This window comes from Lepus europaeus, chromosome 15 (assembly GCF_033115175.1).
Source record: "Lepus europaeus isolate LE1 chromosome 15, mLepTim1.pri, whole genome shotgun sequence".
NCBI lineage: Eukaryota > Metazoa > Chordata > Mammalia > Lagomorpha > Leporidae > Lepus > Lepus europaeus.
Window position 1 is genome coordinate 46,229,897 of NC_084841.1, and position 16,378 is coordinate 46,246,274.

The 16,378-nt window shown below is 39.2% G+C and overlaps 1 protein-coding gene across 5 annotated transcripts in view; it reads right to left on the reverse strand.

The window, feature by feature from the left end:
* PDE4D (phosphodiesterase 4D) overlaps positions 1-16,378 on the reverse strand; it is a 1,616,992-nt gene that overhangs the window by 12,930 nt on the left and 1,587,684 nt on the right. For all 5 annotated transcript variants that reach the window (XM_062212022.1, XM_062212021.1, XM_062212023.1 and 2 more), the window contains 5 exons: positions 9,152-9,245; positions 7,999-8,171; positions 7,512-7,610; positions 6,763-6,927; positions 6,256-6,355 (listed from right to left, as the gene is read on the reverse strand). In XM_062212022.1, the coding sequence (XP_062068006.1) occupies positions 6,256-6,355; positions 6,763-6,927; positions 7,512-7,610; positions 7,999-8,171; positions 9,152-9,245 (631 nt within the window). The remainder of the gene's footprint in view (positions 1-6,255; positions 6,356-6,762; positions 6,928-7,511; positions 7,611-7,998; positions 8,172-9,151; positions 9,246-16,378) is intronic.

The window sequence follows — 16,378 nt, forward strand, 5'->3', positions numbered from 1 at the left end:
CTTTAACAGTGCTGCAATAAACACAGGCATCCATATATCTGACAGATGTTTTTGATTTCCTTTAGATTATATGGCAGTTCTATTTTTGTTATTTTTAAAAATAACTTTACTTCTAAAATTTATCAAAGACAGAGTGAGACCTTTCTTCCACTGATTCATTCCCCAAATGCCTGCAACAGGTAAGCTGGGCCAGGTGGAAGCCAGGTGCCTGGAGTTCCATTTGGGTCTCCCAAGTGGGTAGCAGGGACCCAAGTACTTGCATCATCGCCCACTATTTCCCAGGGTGTACATTAGTAGGAAGCTAGAGTAGGAAGTGGAGCTGGGACTTCAATAAGGCATTATGGGATGCAGGCGACCCAGGTGGCATTTCAACTGCTGTACCAAATCCCCCCTCTAGTGTTGCAATTTGAGGAGCATCTGTACAGTTTTGTACCAAGACTGTACTGATTTGCATTCTCACAACTGTGAAAGTGTTTTACTTCACGTCTTCACCAGGACTTATTTTTCTTTTTAATAATGTAATTTGAGAGAGTGAAATCTCCCTGTGCTTTTGATTTCTATTTCCCTTATTAGTGATGTGTTTCAAAGTATCTGTTAGCCATTTGCGTGTTGTCTTTTGAAAAATGTCTGCTCTGATCTGCCAATCTTTTAAACAGATCATTTGCTTTTTTGCTATTTAGTTCCTAATTTTTATTAGCTTCTTGTCACAGGTATAGTTTGCAAATAACTTATTCTATGGGTTGTCTCTTTGGCTGTACAGAAGCTCTTTAGATTGAAGTTTGTCTATTTCTGTTTGTTTTCTGTATTTTGGGTCTGATCCAACATATTCTTAACTCCCTGAAGTGTCTCCCGAGTGTTTTCTTCTGGTTATTTCAAAGTTTCAGAGAGAAAGGGAGAGAGAGAGATCTTGTATCCACTGGTTCACTCCCCAAATGGCTGCAACAGCCACAGCAGGCCTTAATCAAAACCAAGAGCCAGGAGCTGCTTCTGCTGCTTTCCCAGGCACATCAGCAGGCAGCTGGATCGAAGTAGAGCAGCCAGGACTTGAACTCATATGGGATGCCAGTGTCAGAGGTGGAGGCTTTACCCACTGTAGCCCAGCACCGGGCCCCAGACTGTCCTTTCTCCAAAGAGTGTTTAGTACTTCTGTCAAAGATCAGTTGGCTGTAGATGTGATTCCACTTCTAGGCTCCCTATTCTGATCTGGATATTGGGTTTTGTGCCAGTACCATGCTGTTTTAATCACTATCTTTGTAATAATATTTTAAAGTCAGGTAATATAATGCCACCTGCTTTGTTCTTGTTCAGGTTTGCTTTGGCCAGCTGAGTTCCTCCCAAATTTCAGTGGCATGTTTTTCTAGGTCTGTGGAAGATGTCACTGGTATTTTGATAGATATTGCATTCTATCTACAAACTGCTTTGAATAGTATGGCCATAGTAACCATACTGAGTCCCCCAATCCATGAACATAGAATGACTTTCTGTCATCGATAATCCTTGTCCTTTATTCTGTTGATGTGGCATATATTACTTACTTGCCTATGTTTAGCTATTCTTTATTAGGGCAAAAATCCTTTTGCTATTCTGGTGGAAAAATTCTCAGCAAAATACTAGCAAACCTAATCCAACAATGTTCATTAGGGATATTGGTGTTTTTTTGTCTGATCTTGATATCAGGACATGCTGGCTTTCCAGAACGATTTTGAATATATTTCTTTTTTTATAATAACTGGCATTATATAATGTTTGGTAGAATTAAGCAGTGGTTTTTGATAAACTTTTAATTACTGATTCAAACTTCTTAAATGTTTCTTCATGTTTCCATCTTCGTAAGATGCACGTGCCCATGAATTTGTCCTTTTCTTGGTTACAGGATTTGTTTGACACATAGGTGTTCTTAACAATCTCTAACAGTCCCTTCATATTTGAGTGATATCATGTTTAAAGACTTTTATTTGAGAGGTAGAGAGTTTCCATCCTTTGATTCACTTCCCAAATAACTGCAATGGCTACTATGAGCCAGGGATTCAATGAGGTCTTCCATGTGGGTAGCAGGACCCCAATTGCTTGAGCTGTCACCACTGCCTCCCAGGATCTGCAGGAAGCTGAAGTCAAAAGCCACCTCCTAGTTTTGGACCCAGGAATTGTGACCTGAGATGTGGGCATTCTAAATAGCCTCTCCACTGTTATGCCAGATGCCTGTGCCACTCTTCTCATCTGATGTTATCTGAATCTTTTCTGTTTTGTTAGTGTACCTAAGGTTTGGTCAATTTTGTATTTTTTTCCTTTTTGGTCTCCATTTATATCTGCTCTGAGTCTCATTTGTTTCCTTCTATTAGTTTATCGAGGTACAATGATGACATTTTGAATGTCTGATATTCCATTCTATATCCTATAATGTCTGTGTCTTAACAGTTGTTAATGGTATCTTTATCTCTCCTTCACAGCTAAAAGACAGTTTTTCTGGGTATAGAAATCTTTGTTGGCAGTTGTTTTCCTTGAGTACTGTCAAAATCTCATCCTACCCCCTCCAGATCTAGAACATGAACTTGCCCTGCCCCAGCTTTCTCCTTTATTCAGGCCCTCCGGAAGTTGACTGATGCCTGTCCTCACTGGCGATGCCATCATCTTTACTGAGCCTACTGATTCAAATGCTCAGCTCTTCTGGAAACACACTTACAGAAACTGCCTGGGCATCTCTTCACCTCAGTGCTGTTGACATGTAAACTTAGTCATGGCTGACACATAAGCCCCTGGAGTGCAGAGATCTACTTTGTCACCAGTGCATGAGATTACAGAGTTAGGTACATAGTAAGCACTTGGATGTAAGTTTAAGTAGATTTAAAGAAACTTTATTTTAAATTGCTTAGTAATAAAGGATACTTTTCACTAATACAGAAATAAGCTAATACTTTAGAAAAGGTTCTGCAAAAAAACAAATTTGAGTTCTATCAAATTTAAAATATTAAAGGCGGACAAACTCAGAACTGGCAAGAGTATGGGGAAAAAGCAAACTGCTGTAACAAAATAAAGTTTGCTGAATACCACGTGGGCAATGTGTAGCAAAATGTAACTCTCAGAGTATCACACAAGTTGATACTCATTAACAGGGGTCCAATTAATGCAATAATGCTTAACAAGGAACATGTCAAACAGATGAAAAGGTCATTTATAACTGTTTACTTCTATCTCTGTGCCTAAAGAGAAGTCTGGAATGCTGTTGACCAATCAGTGTTCAGGTGAGTTTTACTTATTTTCCATCTTGTTGCTAATTCACGGTGAACAAACTACCTTTACCAAAGCTTAATTAAATAGGGTTTGAAAATTCTATCTGATTAAAGGACATGTACTCTACAGTAAGATAAACGTGGGTCAAGCCAAATCTCAAATTTACCATACTTTGATAGGTAAAAGATAAATTGCATAAACAGGTCTGTTGATCTGCTTGGCAGAGTGCAACTTTAAGAATAAGTTAAATGCAAATCCATCACATCCAGGTTGGAGGTAAAATTGCCATGTCTCAGAGCTGAAACAGACCTGGCTCTGAAATGAGCACCCAAGCTCTTCCCTTCAGGTCTGTGAAGATGATGCATTATTGAAATCTGGGATTTGCTACTGGACTGCCTTGAAGAAGAAAAGGAGTTCATGGAGAGCAGCTTGTTTAAAAGGCACAGGGAACAGGTAATGACTAGGCTCTTGAGTGACAGTCAGAAGGTCTGTATGGTAGACTTGCAGACACCACGGTATGAGACAGAATGTGTTCCTGCAGCCTTTCTACTTATCTTAGGGCTAGAAACTGTAATGGCATGGTACACTGTGCATAAACCAAGTCCTCAAAAGGAATTCTAGACAAAAAAAAAAGTGGTTTTTAACTTGATCCTTTGTCCTTGGCAACTGGGAATTAAAACTGCCAGTCTCCCTCCTTCCATCTGTCTACTCTTCATGCCCTTACGCTGCACTTTTCCCACACTTACCACCCTCTCCTGTCATATATTCACTTGTGAGGTGCTGCTTTTCTACAGAATGCATTATTTACCCACATATCCCTAGTGTCTCGCATGATATTTGACAGTCTCTGTAGTTATGCCTACTTAATCATATTTGCTAGAGATTTATTGTGAAAATGGAGATTCTGAACAAATGACTAACAGGAATCAATTTGTCTTTCCAAAATGTGGGCATCTTTGCTATAATCTAGCTGTTCAGAAAATAAAACTGAAGTCAAAATATTCTGTGGATTTCTTTATACATTTTGTCCTTTGAAATTTCAGATGAGAAACTAAGTCTTCTTTAATGTTTCTAAAAAAGCTTAACCACTTAACTGATTATTCCAGCTAAAAATCACCTCTCTGCTCACAGCAAGCTTAAATTGAGGTAAGTAGAATTACTATCAAATCATCTGGTACATACAAGTAACACATGGAAGGATGAAGAAAAATATAATCACAAAGAAGAAACAGGAGCGTAACGGGACTAGGACCCAGCCCAATCACCTACGATACCTCCCTTAACCTTGCCACAGGAGCTTCCTTACAGTAACACACGTAAACCTCCTCACTATAGGTTTCCAAATTTGATGACAAGAACCCTATAGAGTCTTCATTGCAGGAAACAAAGTCCTGAGGTAAGAGAATAAGTTCCTAATAAATGGTGCACCTGATAGAGTGAACCTGTCCATAAAAAAGAGATTTTTTTAAAAAAAACGATTTAATACCAAATGCAAATTAACACTGAGATCCCATCTATTACAAGTTCACAAGTTATTAGAGGGATTCCTTTTTTGATGCTGCACAGATGAAACTGGTAAGTCGGCTCACGTGTTTCCCAGTCACAAGTTAGCTAAGCCTGTCATTCTAATAAGGGTCTGATCAACTCTGGGATGTTTTTTGCACCATGTGACAATGCTGATTCATTCTCAGGAATCATCCTTCTCCTGAGATTGGGAAATTCCCTGTGTTGCTATGGTCCCACTGAATAACAAAGAACTTTGAAAAGCAGCATCAGGTATTCCACTCCAGACAAGTATCCTTGGTTACTCTCCAAGTATTTATAATCCTTGAAATTGTTCCTTTATTTCACCTGTGGACCAAGGTTTTCCTCATCCTTACATTTATCCCAGCACTAACAATATAAACCCAGCAGATGCCATACAATGTGCACTATTTGTGTAGATGGCTCTGATTCTTACAAGGTAAGAACATAAAATGTTATCCTGTCTCACCTAGATAAAAAAGTTCCTAAACCAAACTGTCTCTCAGGAAATCTGTGACCTTCCTAGTCTTCCTTTATATAGGCAAGTCACTAAAATGCATTTTTTTATAATTTTTAAGCATAGAAAATCATGGAGAATGTGTAGATACTACATTTAGACTGCTATGAGAAGACTATTATCCATAAACTCAAGTAAAAACATGCAAAGTAAACTTGTATTTCCCTCCTACAACAGCTTAATACATTATAGCACATTTAAGGCAAAGTTCAAGTACTACTTAAACATTTTCTGTCCAGGTATGTCTCAGAAGTCCAATGTTAAATACTCCCTAGCAGCTCTTACATTTTCAAATTCAGGGAAGTTGTCTTATATTAGGATGTGAAGGTTTTCAAGTTATTTTGGTACACAGCAAGCTGGAGTTCTAGCGTAGATGGTTAAACTGCCACCTGCAATGCTGGCATGCCATGTAGGTGACAGGGACCCAAAAACCTGGACCATCTGAGGAGTGAATTAGTGATGGAAAATTTGTCTCTGCTCTTTCAAATAGATTTCAGAAAATTTTTTCCAAATATTCATGTATAAAGAGTTGTATATTAGAAAAGGCATGCATTCAAAAATAATTCTATCTGCCATAAACTTTTTGTCTGGTGAGATGTTAGTAATGATAAAAAGACTAAACAGAAACTGCCATCTTCAGTATTTTAAAGAGACTTAAAAAGGAAAGACTAAGGCCTGGACAAGTGGAGATGGGGAAAAGAGCTATAGCCTCTAATGTGGACTAAATGCTCTACTCAGTGAGGAAGACTTAGATAAAGGTTCCAGTAGGTAATGCTAAATCTCTCTTACTTTTAGATACCTTCATCTTTAGAGAAGCACTGAAGCATGTTTTTCAGATATTAAATATTTCATGTGACATAATTTTCAGAGCTAAACTTCATTATCATTCGCAGGTTTCAATAGAACATTATGGCTGTGGAAAAGAATACCAAGTTTACAAAACCTTTTAGTCATCCATTTCCGCAGGAAATGTCAACTTCACTTACTTGTATTGATCAGAAATTGATTGGACACACCAGGATGATCTACATCATGTATTGCACTGGCAAAAATTGCTGCAAGAATCTCCAAATCTGTAAACACAGCCTGCAAAATTAGACAACACAGGTAATATTACTCTGAGATAAACAAATGAGAACTTCCCAGAATTTTGAGGTAAAAACGGAGCTTTTTTCACAAGGTGTCAAGAAGAATCTTTTAGATAATGAGATACTCTTGACCTTGGAAAACATGATTTCCTGTGCATTCTCAGATTTTTAGAATTACTGGCCTTTCCCCATAACATAGGAACAGCATGAACAACGAAATCAAGATGGAAGAGTCGTGATGACCTAAAAATATCATAGATAATATAAATCATTGCCCAACTTCCACAGGCAAAATTTCATCAAAAACTCATTTGCCTTATAGTCCCTATACTTTCAGTGAAGCCAAGCATTTTCTATACCACAACCCTTGTCGTAAGAATAAAAGGCTGAGAGACACTGGCTTACCTCTAAAGCAGGTGTGGACAAGAGCACGTGAGTGGACTGGACGACATCTGCAGCGTGGATGTTGTTGTGATAGGCCACGTCCGCGTGGTAATGGTCTTCCAGAGTCATAAGGTATGTGATCAACGTATCCACTGGAATTTTAAAGGTTTTCAATAAATCCCGTTCCTGGAGGGATAGAAATTCTCTGAAAATTTTTCCACCGAGGATGTTAAAGAATCACACTCCAATGCTGCCTACAGATAACCCAGAAACCGAAATAGAACTTTCCCATGTCTACCAAGGGAAAAGGAAACCTGTCGGAAGATCCAGGGACTTCGGAGTGTCCTAGGGGAGCCCCACTGCTTTTCCTGGGGTCAGGAAGGAGCTGCCACCAACAACCTCCCATGTCCCATTAATCTGCAGTCTCAGCTTCTCATTTAAAGCCCGGTGCTGGGACAAGGCTCAAAGAGGAGCTTAATGCATTCAATTTTTCTGAAGAGGAGAATAACAGGGACCAGAGTCCGGACATACAATGACAGCATCCCCTATGGGCGCAGGTCCTAGCTGCTCCACTTGGGCTTCAGCTCTCTGCTAATGGCTCAAGTGTTTAGGCCTCTGCCCCTCTGTGTGTAACTCTATCACAGTCCTTCCTGTATTTCTATTTATCCCTTGGTAATAAAGCCAGTAAGAAGAATAAATCAAAAAAGGTAGAAGGCAGCAGTACTAAAGACACCAAAATGCACGCACTAGCCAGAGGTCAACTGCATTACCTGAAAAATGGTGTGCATGATAACAGTCAGAGGCCGGTTACCAGACAGCTCTGCTATTCTGAAAACATGGAGGCCCCATTTGTTCACGTCTTCCAGTTCCTGGGGTTAACGAAATGTACCGGAAAATTAGAAGGTAGGTATAGAAAATGAATTGATGAACAGAGTCAGGTAAGGAAAAATGACTTTTTACAAGCAATGATTCATTTTCAATATAATTGATGCACCACATTCACATAAATGTAGTGAAAACTGAAGAATAACTGATACAATACAACCTATCTACCTACTCTGAATCTCAATCTCAAAGCACTTCTTCAACACAGATACCTAAAATGCAGAATAGATGGATTTCTAACTCTTAATGCCTATCAAAGCAAGTTGCAAAACAAAGAAACCCCCTGTTTAAGTCTATATACTTCCTAAAACTCAAATTAAAAGAGTCCTCCACAAATTAGAAGGACTCAAAATTTGGCTGGGGTCTTCTTACCTTGGCAAGGACGTCTTCTTGTTCAGTTTTAACTCCAAACCTTGGGATACTTGAATTTGTCAGACTGGAGCTGTGCATCAATTTCTTCACTCCACTGATCTGAGACATTGGTCTTTTCTTTTTCTCCTTTTCCTTCTGAGTTGGAGAAGGAATTTCCACTTCATGTTGCTTATCTTAAAAAATAGAATAAGCAATGCAGAAAATGTTCTACATTTATTATCATGGAAGATGTAACCTGTCCACTTATACATGCTAAGAAATGTTTCCAAGCGATTCAAGGAAGCTTCAAAAGGTCATGGAAAATGGGTATCTTTGAATGTTTTGAGAATCCGAGAGACAGAGCTCCAAGCTGCCGATTCCTTCTGCAAATGCATACCATGGCCAGGGCTGGGCCAGGCTGAAAGCTGGGAATCCAACCCAAGTGTCAGCTTCCCTGCCAAGGTCAACTGCCCACAATTTCTCCACAAATGTCTTGAAGCCTCCTATCCTTTTTTGAGTTACGCATTTAAAATGTGATGTGGATTTCTTTGGTACCCTCAGATACAATGTTAGGCAAATAAATGCCACTATAAAATACAAAATGTATCCAGTGCTGACTTGCTTTCATGATAACCAAGTGTTTACCTTTGTAAGCCTTAATTTACAATTCATTTTAGTGGAAGGATTCCAGTTTCCACACATACTTTAACATTCTAGAAATTTTTTCTCTTTTGAAAATAAATGCATATCCATGATATATTCAGATCACTGACTTTTTACTTACTGCATTTTCTTTCTGTGGTTGGGACAGAGGGGTTGCTTTTGAGTGTCCTAGACTCACAGCTCTAATTGGCAAACCTTTCTTTACCAATTGCATTGCATTTGGCTACCAGTTACCCAGGTTTGCTGGAGATCACTTCTATTGTAACAAGAATCTGTTCAACCCATGGCAAAGATCTCTCCACAAAGTACTTATAGCTTAATTTTACAAAAATGGCAATATACATCTGTGATTCAGAGAATCTCTAAAGTCCTAAATACCTTTGTTGCCTCACATACTAAGGCAAATTATTAATATGATGAATGAAAAAAAAATTAACATTTGGTTTTCAAAAGGAGTTGGTACCCTGATTTTCCTCAAAATATTTTTTCAATTGGATACTGCTGTTCTTACCTAAAAATGTGTTTGAAATGTACTCTGACACTTGATTTCCAGACCGACTCATTTCAGAGAGATGAGTGAGCTCCCGATTCAGCATCCTTTTAAACTGAAAAAGAGAAAGGTAAAATATAAGTAAACAAAAGCATATCCTAAGACACAGGATGATATATCCAAATAATTTTTAAACGGGCCTGAAAATTTAGATGAGTGGCATCCAATAGAACTTTCTCCAATATTGAAAAAATACCATAATCTACACTATCTTGACAGTAGCCTCCTGCCACTGATGGCTACTAAACACCTTAAATGGGGCTGGTGCAAATGAGACATATTTGATTCTTGCTCAATTTTAACATGTAGCTAGTGGTTACCACACTGGATAGTACACGTTTCAACACTGAAGGGCATTAATAAGAAACAGGAGTAAAATATTAAGATGTTTATCAGTATTTATAGAAGGAAAAAAAACAGTTCACAAGCACACAGAAATGTTACCAAACAATAAACCAAGCTATATTTTTATCAATGAAGTATCACTAGCAGACATATATAATATTGTTCAGAGCCTAAAATCTACTCTCTTACTCTAAAGCACAACGGAATCAATGTGAGTACTTGACCACAACCATGGAGACAAAAAAAATTTGAATAAAATTTTTTCAAGTAGGGGAATGAGATTTATTGGCTCTCAGCATCCACAGTATTTACTGGCCCATTTCCCAAGCTGCTGAAGAGAAAACAGGTCAGTTATCTTTACAAAGAAATGCTGGAATTAACCTACTCTGATATGCAATTCCAAAATTTCCACAGATTTTGTGCTTCCACACCCACCAACTGGTTCTTAATTATACAGAAATAATGCATATTTCCTATACAAATGGATACTTAGTAAAAAAAAAATGAACTGCTATTTCACTCTATGCTTAGTAGCCTTTCAAAGCTAATTTTTCCACAAATTCTCACAAAAGTACCAAAGTGAATAGTGAGTTAACCTTTAAGCAGTTTTGAAGTGTTAGTATTGAGCTGGCTATTTCGAATTTTCAGAAAATACTTTTCTGCATAATTTATGCCACGATTTTCTAACTCAATGTATTTTGCTAAATCTCTTCCAAAGTCAATCTTATTGACCATCTGGATTAACAAACAATTTAACCATCACCAGAGAGAACAAAACCCATTTCAATAGACGGCTGGATACAGGAAATGCAAATTAGCATTTTCCTGTAGTCCAGAGAGAACAACTAGACACGGCCAATATAAATTCTGGTCATCAATTTATAGGTGTAGGGAACACAAAGGAGCAAAGTTCAGTTTATTCCTGTATTTTTATACCTTCTAACTACAAAATACACATGTACTACAGAAAATCTGGAAAGCTATATAGAAAAAAATAACACATCCCCTCTGCTCAGAGATAACCATAGATATTTAGCCATATTTCCTTCTAAGACTTGTTACTGCACTTCTATGTATTTAAGTATGTATATTTAAAACTGGCATGATGGCCGGTGCCGTGGCTCACTAGGCTAATCCTCCGCCTAGCGGCGCCGGCACACCAGGTTCTAGTCCCTGTCGGGGCACCGGATTCTGTCCCGGTTGCCCCACTTCCAGGCCAGCTCTCTGCTGTGGCCAGGGAGTGCAGTGGAGGATGGCCCATGTGCTTGGGCCCTGCACCCCATGGGAGACCAGGAGAAGCACCTGGCTCCTGCCTTCGGATCAGCGTGGTGCGCTGGCCGCGGCAGCCAATGGAGGGTGAACCAACGGCAAAAAGGAAGACCTTTCTCTCTGTCCACTCTGCCTGTCAAAAAAAAAAAAAAAAAAAAAAAAACTGGCACGATATATATAAAGCATTGCTCACCGCTACTTTTCACTTAGCGTTATATATGTTCTACAGGAAAAAAGCATAATTTGGGGCCTTCTAAAAATATTTACATTTTGGGGCCAGTGTTGTGGCACAGCAGGTTAGGCCGCCGTGTACAATGCCGGCATCCCATATGGGTGCTGGTTTGAACCCCAGCTACTCCACTTCTGCTCAAGCTCCCTGCTTATGTGGCCTGAGAAAGCAGCAGAAGACGATCCAAGTGCTTGGGCTCCAGTATCCACATGGGAGACCTGAATGGAGTTCCAGGCGCCTGGCTTCAGCCTGGCCCAGCCCCAACCATTGTAACCATTGGGGGAGAAAACCATAACTCTGCCTTTCAAATAAAATATTTAAAAAAATATTTACAATGGTGTTCAAATTTCGGTCCATCGATACAAAAGTTAAATTTTCGTGAGTACAGTATGGGTGATAAGCTACTTAAATAAGCTATTTAGCCCACCACACCACACAGGGTATACATAGAGCATTTCCCCAGTTCTCTCATGGGCCCTCTGGGCCTTTCATAGCTGATTTTTATCTTCACAGGATAGGCAGATGGTGGTCTTGGCTATAGGTATAATCATGAAAATGTGTAACTGAAGAGCTAGCCCCTCCTTCCTTCAATTTCATACAAGAATTCAGTACTGTGATTATATAGAAAACTGGCTGTATTTCAAACACAACAGTAATATGCATAATGTCTCCCAGTTAAGAAAATCTGCTTTAAATTTCACCCTTGGAAAAGTCTACTCATTAGGTAAGCACATTCCAAGCAGTCTGATAAACTGTCATGATAAACATGCATTCAATGAACTCTCTCTCTGACCTGAAACTGTCCATGTTTGGAGCTAACAGTGGCTGTTAAGAATGACCCCGCCCAGGGAAAGTCCTTTTATAAAAGATGAGTGAACAGCTGGGGTTTCAGCTACTGCTACATGGGAGCAGTCTACTACACAAGTCTGTATAGGAGCTGCTGTCCACCTTGCCCTTCTCTCAACAAAGTTCAACAATGATGACTCAAACCTTCTTGGGGGGCAACTGGCAAAGTTAGACAGGGACCTGGTTGTGCACAGCCTCTCCTTCGAACTTAGACATAACCCGGTGCAGAGCATATGTTGCTACATGCTCAGGCAGAAACATGCGCCTATTACATGTAGTTGTGCTACAATCATTGTTGGATTTTTCTGGAAGAATATAGAGAATGAAGTGCAATTTTCCCAGAGGTTAGCTTATAAAAGCCATTAAAATAGCCAGGTAGTACTAAAGAGGACACAAAAGGCCACTGAAAGGAATCTAACTACTGTGCAGACTGAATAAATGCATAGTCCACTGACCATTTCTGCAGCATATACATCATTCCCAGACTATTCTGTCTTTGCTGGAAAAGCACAACCCTTCATGACCCAACTGCTCCGGAAAGTCAATGCTTCATCTTAAACTAATTTATTGAAGAGACGATATCTGACGCAACTCTTTCTCAAGGGATGGAGTGTGAGAATTTTCAGAGTCAACGAAGTCACAACATAAAAGTATTTTCTGAAAGGAATTTGTTTCCCTTTGCTTTGATATTGATACAAAATCTTCAGTCCAAAAAATGACCACAAGTGCTTTTTCAACTGGTAGCTGCTAGCATAAATTGGTTTCCAAGTATATAATTAGTAAAGAGTAATATGCTAGATGCACATTCTTGAACATAAGCAGCATGTCTCATTTTAAGATAACTATAACCATGGTGGGAGGCACAGGATGACTATAAATGCTAATAAAATATATTCTTACTGGAACACCATTATTTTAAACCATGGATTCAGAAGATGCAAAATATAGAACTGCTTTTCAAAACAATTTTTTTGAAAATGCAAAACAATCTAAGGAATTATATTTTTAAAGTGACCCCTAAAATATTTTCTATGGATGAGTATCTCCTTATTTTGGGCCTAAATAGTCTGGAAACAATACACCGAATCCGGTTTGCAACCAAGAAGAGAGGAAGATTTCTCCAGTCCTTTGTTCTCTTTCTGCATCAGAATGTCTGTGTGAGCATTTAAGGCAAAATGGAAAACGAAAATGCAGTTGACTCTCAATACTGTACTTTGTGTTTTACAGCTTCATGTCTCCAATTTACATTCTGTATTTAAGACTGTTCAGGAAGGAAAGTAACAAAATGCTTTTAAATATGATCCCCTGAACTCCAGATCACACCAGCGTACTACTGGGTGTACTGCATATCCTCCTAGCACATATTTAAGGAAGTAGCACAGGTCAAACAGAAAGGAAATGCTTATTACCCAAAATTCTGCTTATGATCATTTGAATACGCTGCACTTTGAGGCATTACAAGTTTGGCAGATGCAAGTGTTAAGAACCAATTAAAAAAAGATACCACTTTGGCTAGATAAAAACAAATCCTTCAAACTATCTAAGACCAAATATACATTTGCCTTTCTGAAATGTTATCAGGAGTACAGTATTAACATACAAGCAAAACTGTTGAGTAAAAATTTTACTCAAGAGATAAGTATATATAAAATTATATACTGATATTCCTCCAGGTATTATTCATCATAATACAAATACAAAGCTCTGCAAAAATGCATTGTGTAAAACCGGCGAAACACTAAAAGAGGAATTCTAGGGGGCATTATGGATACTTCTTATATTACTCTCTATACTTCTAAATATCTTTTAAAACTCGCAAACAAATGGCTAGTAAAAATCAAATAATCAAAGCCTATATTTCAAAAAATAAGTTACAAAATCTGGACCATCCATAGGAATCACAGCGATTTGGCCAACTGAAATTGAAGTAAGTTTTCTAAGAATTCTAGCAAATCTGATCATCAAGTGAGAAATCTTCCTTCAAAAAGAAATTGTAAAAAACTTCAATTTGAAAGTCCTTAAAGTAATAGAAAAGGAATCTTTACAAATGTGTGTGATAAGCTCAAATATTCCAGGGTAAGTCTAAATTTCTGAAGTGATGCTTCATTTGAGAGTAAGGTATTTCTGTCTGAAGCTTTCATAATAGAAATAGGACCACAATGCTAACAGCATGCAAAAAGCCTGCTAAGCATGAACACAATTTTAATATTTGGTGTATCAATTCACTTATTAACAAGAGTATCATACAAACTTTCTTCCAGTTTCAGTATATAATCAGGTCTTCATTTTAATAAAAATATCACTTATATAGTAATGTCAGTTTTTAATGTCACCTAATCAGGCTACACTAGTACACATTTTTAGAAAGAACCACAAATAAACTGTATACACAAAGTGCCATACGCTCACTAGCATCTATAAACTAATATAAAAAAACTTGGCCCAATTATTCATTTTCAATGAATTCATTTAATAACCTTGATATTTCAGAGAACAACTCAAACCTGTAAATATGACAGAAAACCACTGCATAACAAAAAAACTCTTAACACCCAAACTACACTTGATACAAGTTACACTGCATTATCTTGACCACTAAAAGCCATAATTTCTTTCATAATTCAAATCTAAGGAAAAAGTAGAAAATTTCTTAGCCTAGATTCCACTATAATTTGTTAAAACTCTCAGTTATATAATCAGTTCTCAATGCAAAATAAATCTTACCTTTATGTAGCCCCAAGACACTGACAGCAAATAGTTTGCTTCAGGCATTTTTGATTGATTATATATAAGGAGACAGTAAGTTCTAAGATGGATCTTCAAAAACCTTGATACTTTCACAATCTCCACAAGCCACGCAGTGGGTGCGGGATTCTAACGCTTTTTGGTCATTGAGTGTACATCAGAAAGCCTGGCCTTAGACCCCATCCGGCCGTCTTCCCACTGAACACATGCCATCTGCAGAACTCCAGAATGGAACCAGATTCAACAACTATTCTGCATAAAGGAAACCCATGTGATAAAGGGATGGCTAAACATCTAAGGGTCTGCATCTTTCTCTCCCTGAGCTCCAGAGCTTAATGAATAATGTATGCCAAGATGCTTAGCTGCAAGAAAGACTAGTTCTGTCAAAAGCTACCAAATAAGGAACTGCGGGGAAGCCGGGAAGAGTGACAAGAAACCCCTCCCACAGAACCCCAACTCTGCACCTATTGCATTCCATCCCTCAGTCAGAAAGGGCGGAGGGGCGGGGACTCGGCACAGGCTGCTTTGTGATTGGCTGGCACAGGCGAGCCTCTAGGGAGGAGGCTGTTCCTCCCCACCCCGGTAAAGGCCTTTTCGTAATGGGATCCCTCCTGCTCCGAGACTGCAGACTGAAAAGATGAATGAAGCTTCCCTCTCGCTGCGATGAATAACGACCATACAACTACGCAAAACCTGCACTTCATTCTTGAATAAGGATGGCCGAGCAGCCTGGAGCCGCTCGAATGAATTTTAATATTCCCTGACTTCCCAATAAAAGCTGCTGTGGAATGGGCAATGGGGCATTCTCATAGCCCCCCCCCCCCCTTTACAGATCCAATATGAGGCTTCCCCCGTGATGCAGATGTAGCCAGGGTTCCTTCTCCCTCCAACAGAACAGCACGGTGGTCGTGATATACCACCCATGTTCAGAACACAGGGTTGGAAATGCCACATCCCCTCACCTGTGTGGCAAGGGTGTTCTCAGCCCCTTTGTTTCTATGGATACGCATGGCTGAGCTCTGTAACTGCCCAAATCCAGGGGTGGAGATCTATTAGAAACCTGACTGGGAGAGAAAAGACGCGAAGAGCTACATGCACTGTGTGGGGTAAAGAACGCAGAATTCTGTACCAGATCTCAGGATCTGTATTTTTATAAGAACAGAAAATTTTTGAGTGTACCAGAGTTAAGAAAGGGGAACAAAGAATGGAGCCCTGGGGTCATCAGGTCTTTCTGTTACTATTGTTCAACTTTTATACTAGATAGGTCTTGTGAATCAGAAACAAGGGAAACCTAGCTTTGACTGTTAGTATGGAATTCTGCCCATTCTATCACATCTCCATTTCAGCGCTTGTGCATCTCTGACCTGCCGACATGACCACTCCAGTCTTCCTGCCATCTACGTATTTCCACACAGTACCCTGTGTAGACCCGTGCCGGTCCTTTGCACTCACATTCTCACCCACTGTCCACACCAACTGAGTTCATTTCCTAAATTCATCTTAATTCTCTATATAAGAAAGAACTTAAGACACCAACACGCCACTAAAACCAGTCCTGGGAGAATATCAAGGTCTTCCTTTTTTCTGGTCTTTCACTCTCCTTAACTTCTCTGAAGTGTGCAACCCGGAATCCACCCACCTTCATAAAGAGTGAGGGGGGAGAGAGCACAAGAGGCAGTACAAGAGCAAGCACATATGCCCAATCAGTCTCCACCCATGCCAGCCAGAGGCAGACTGGAGGGTGAAAGAGCCAT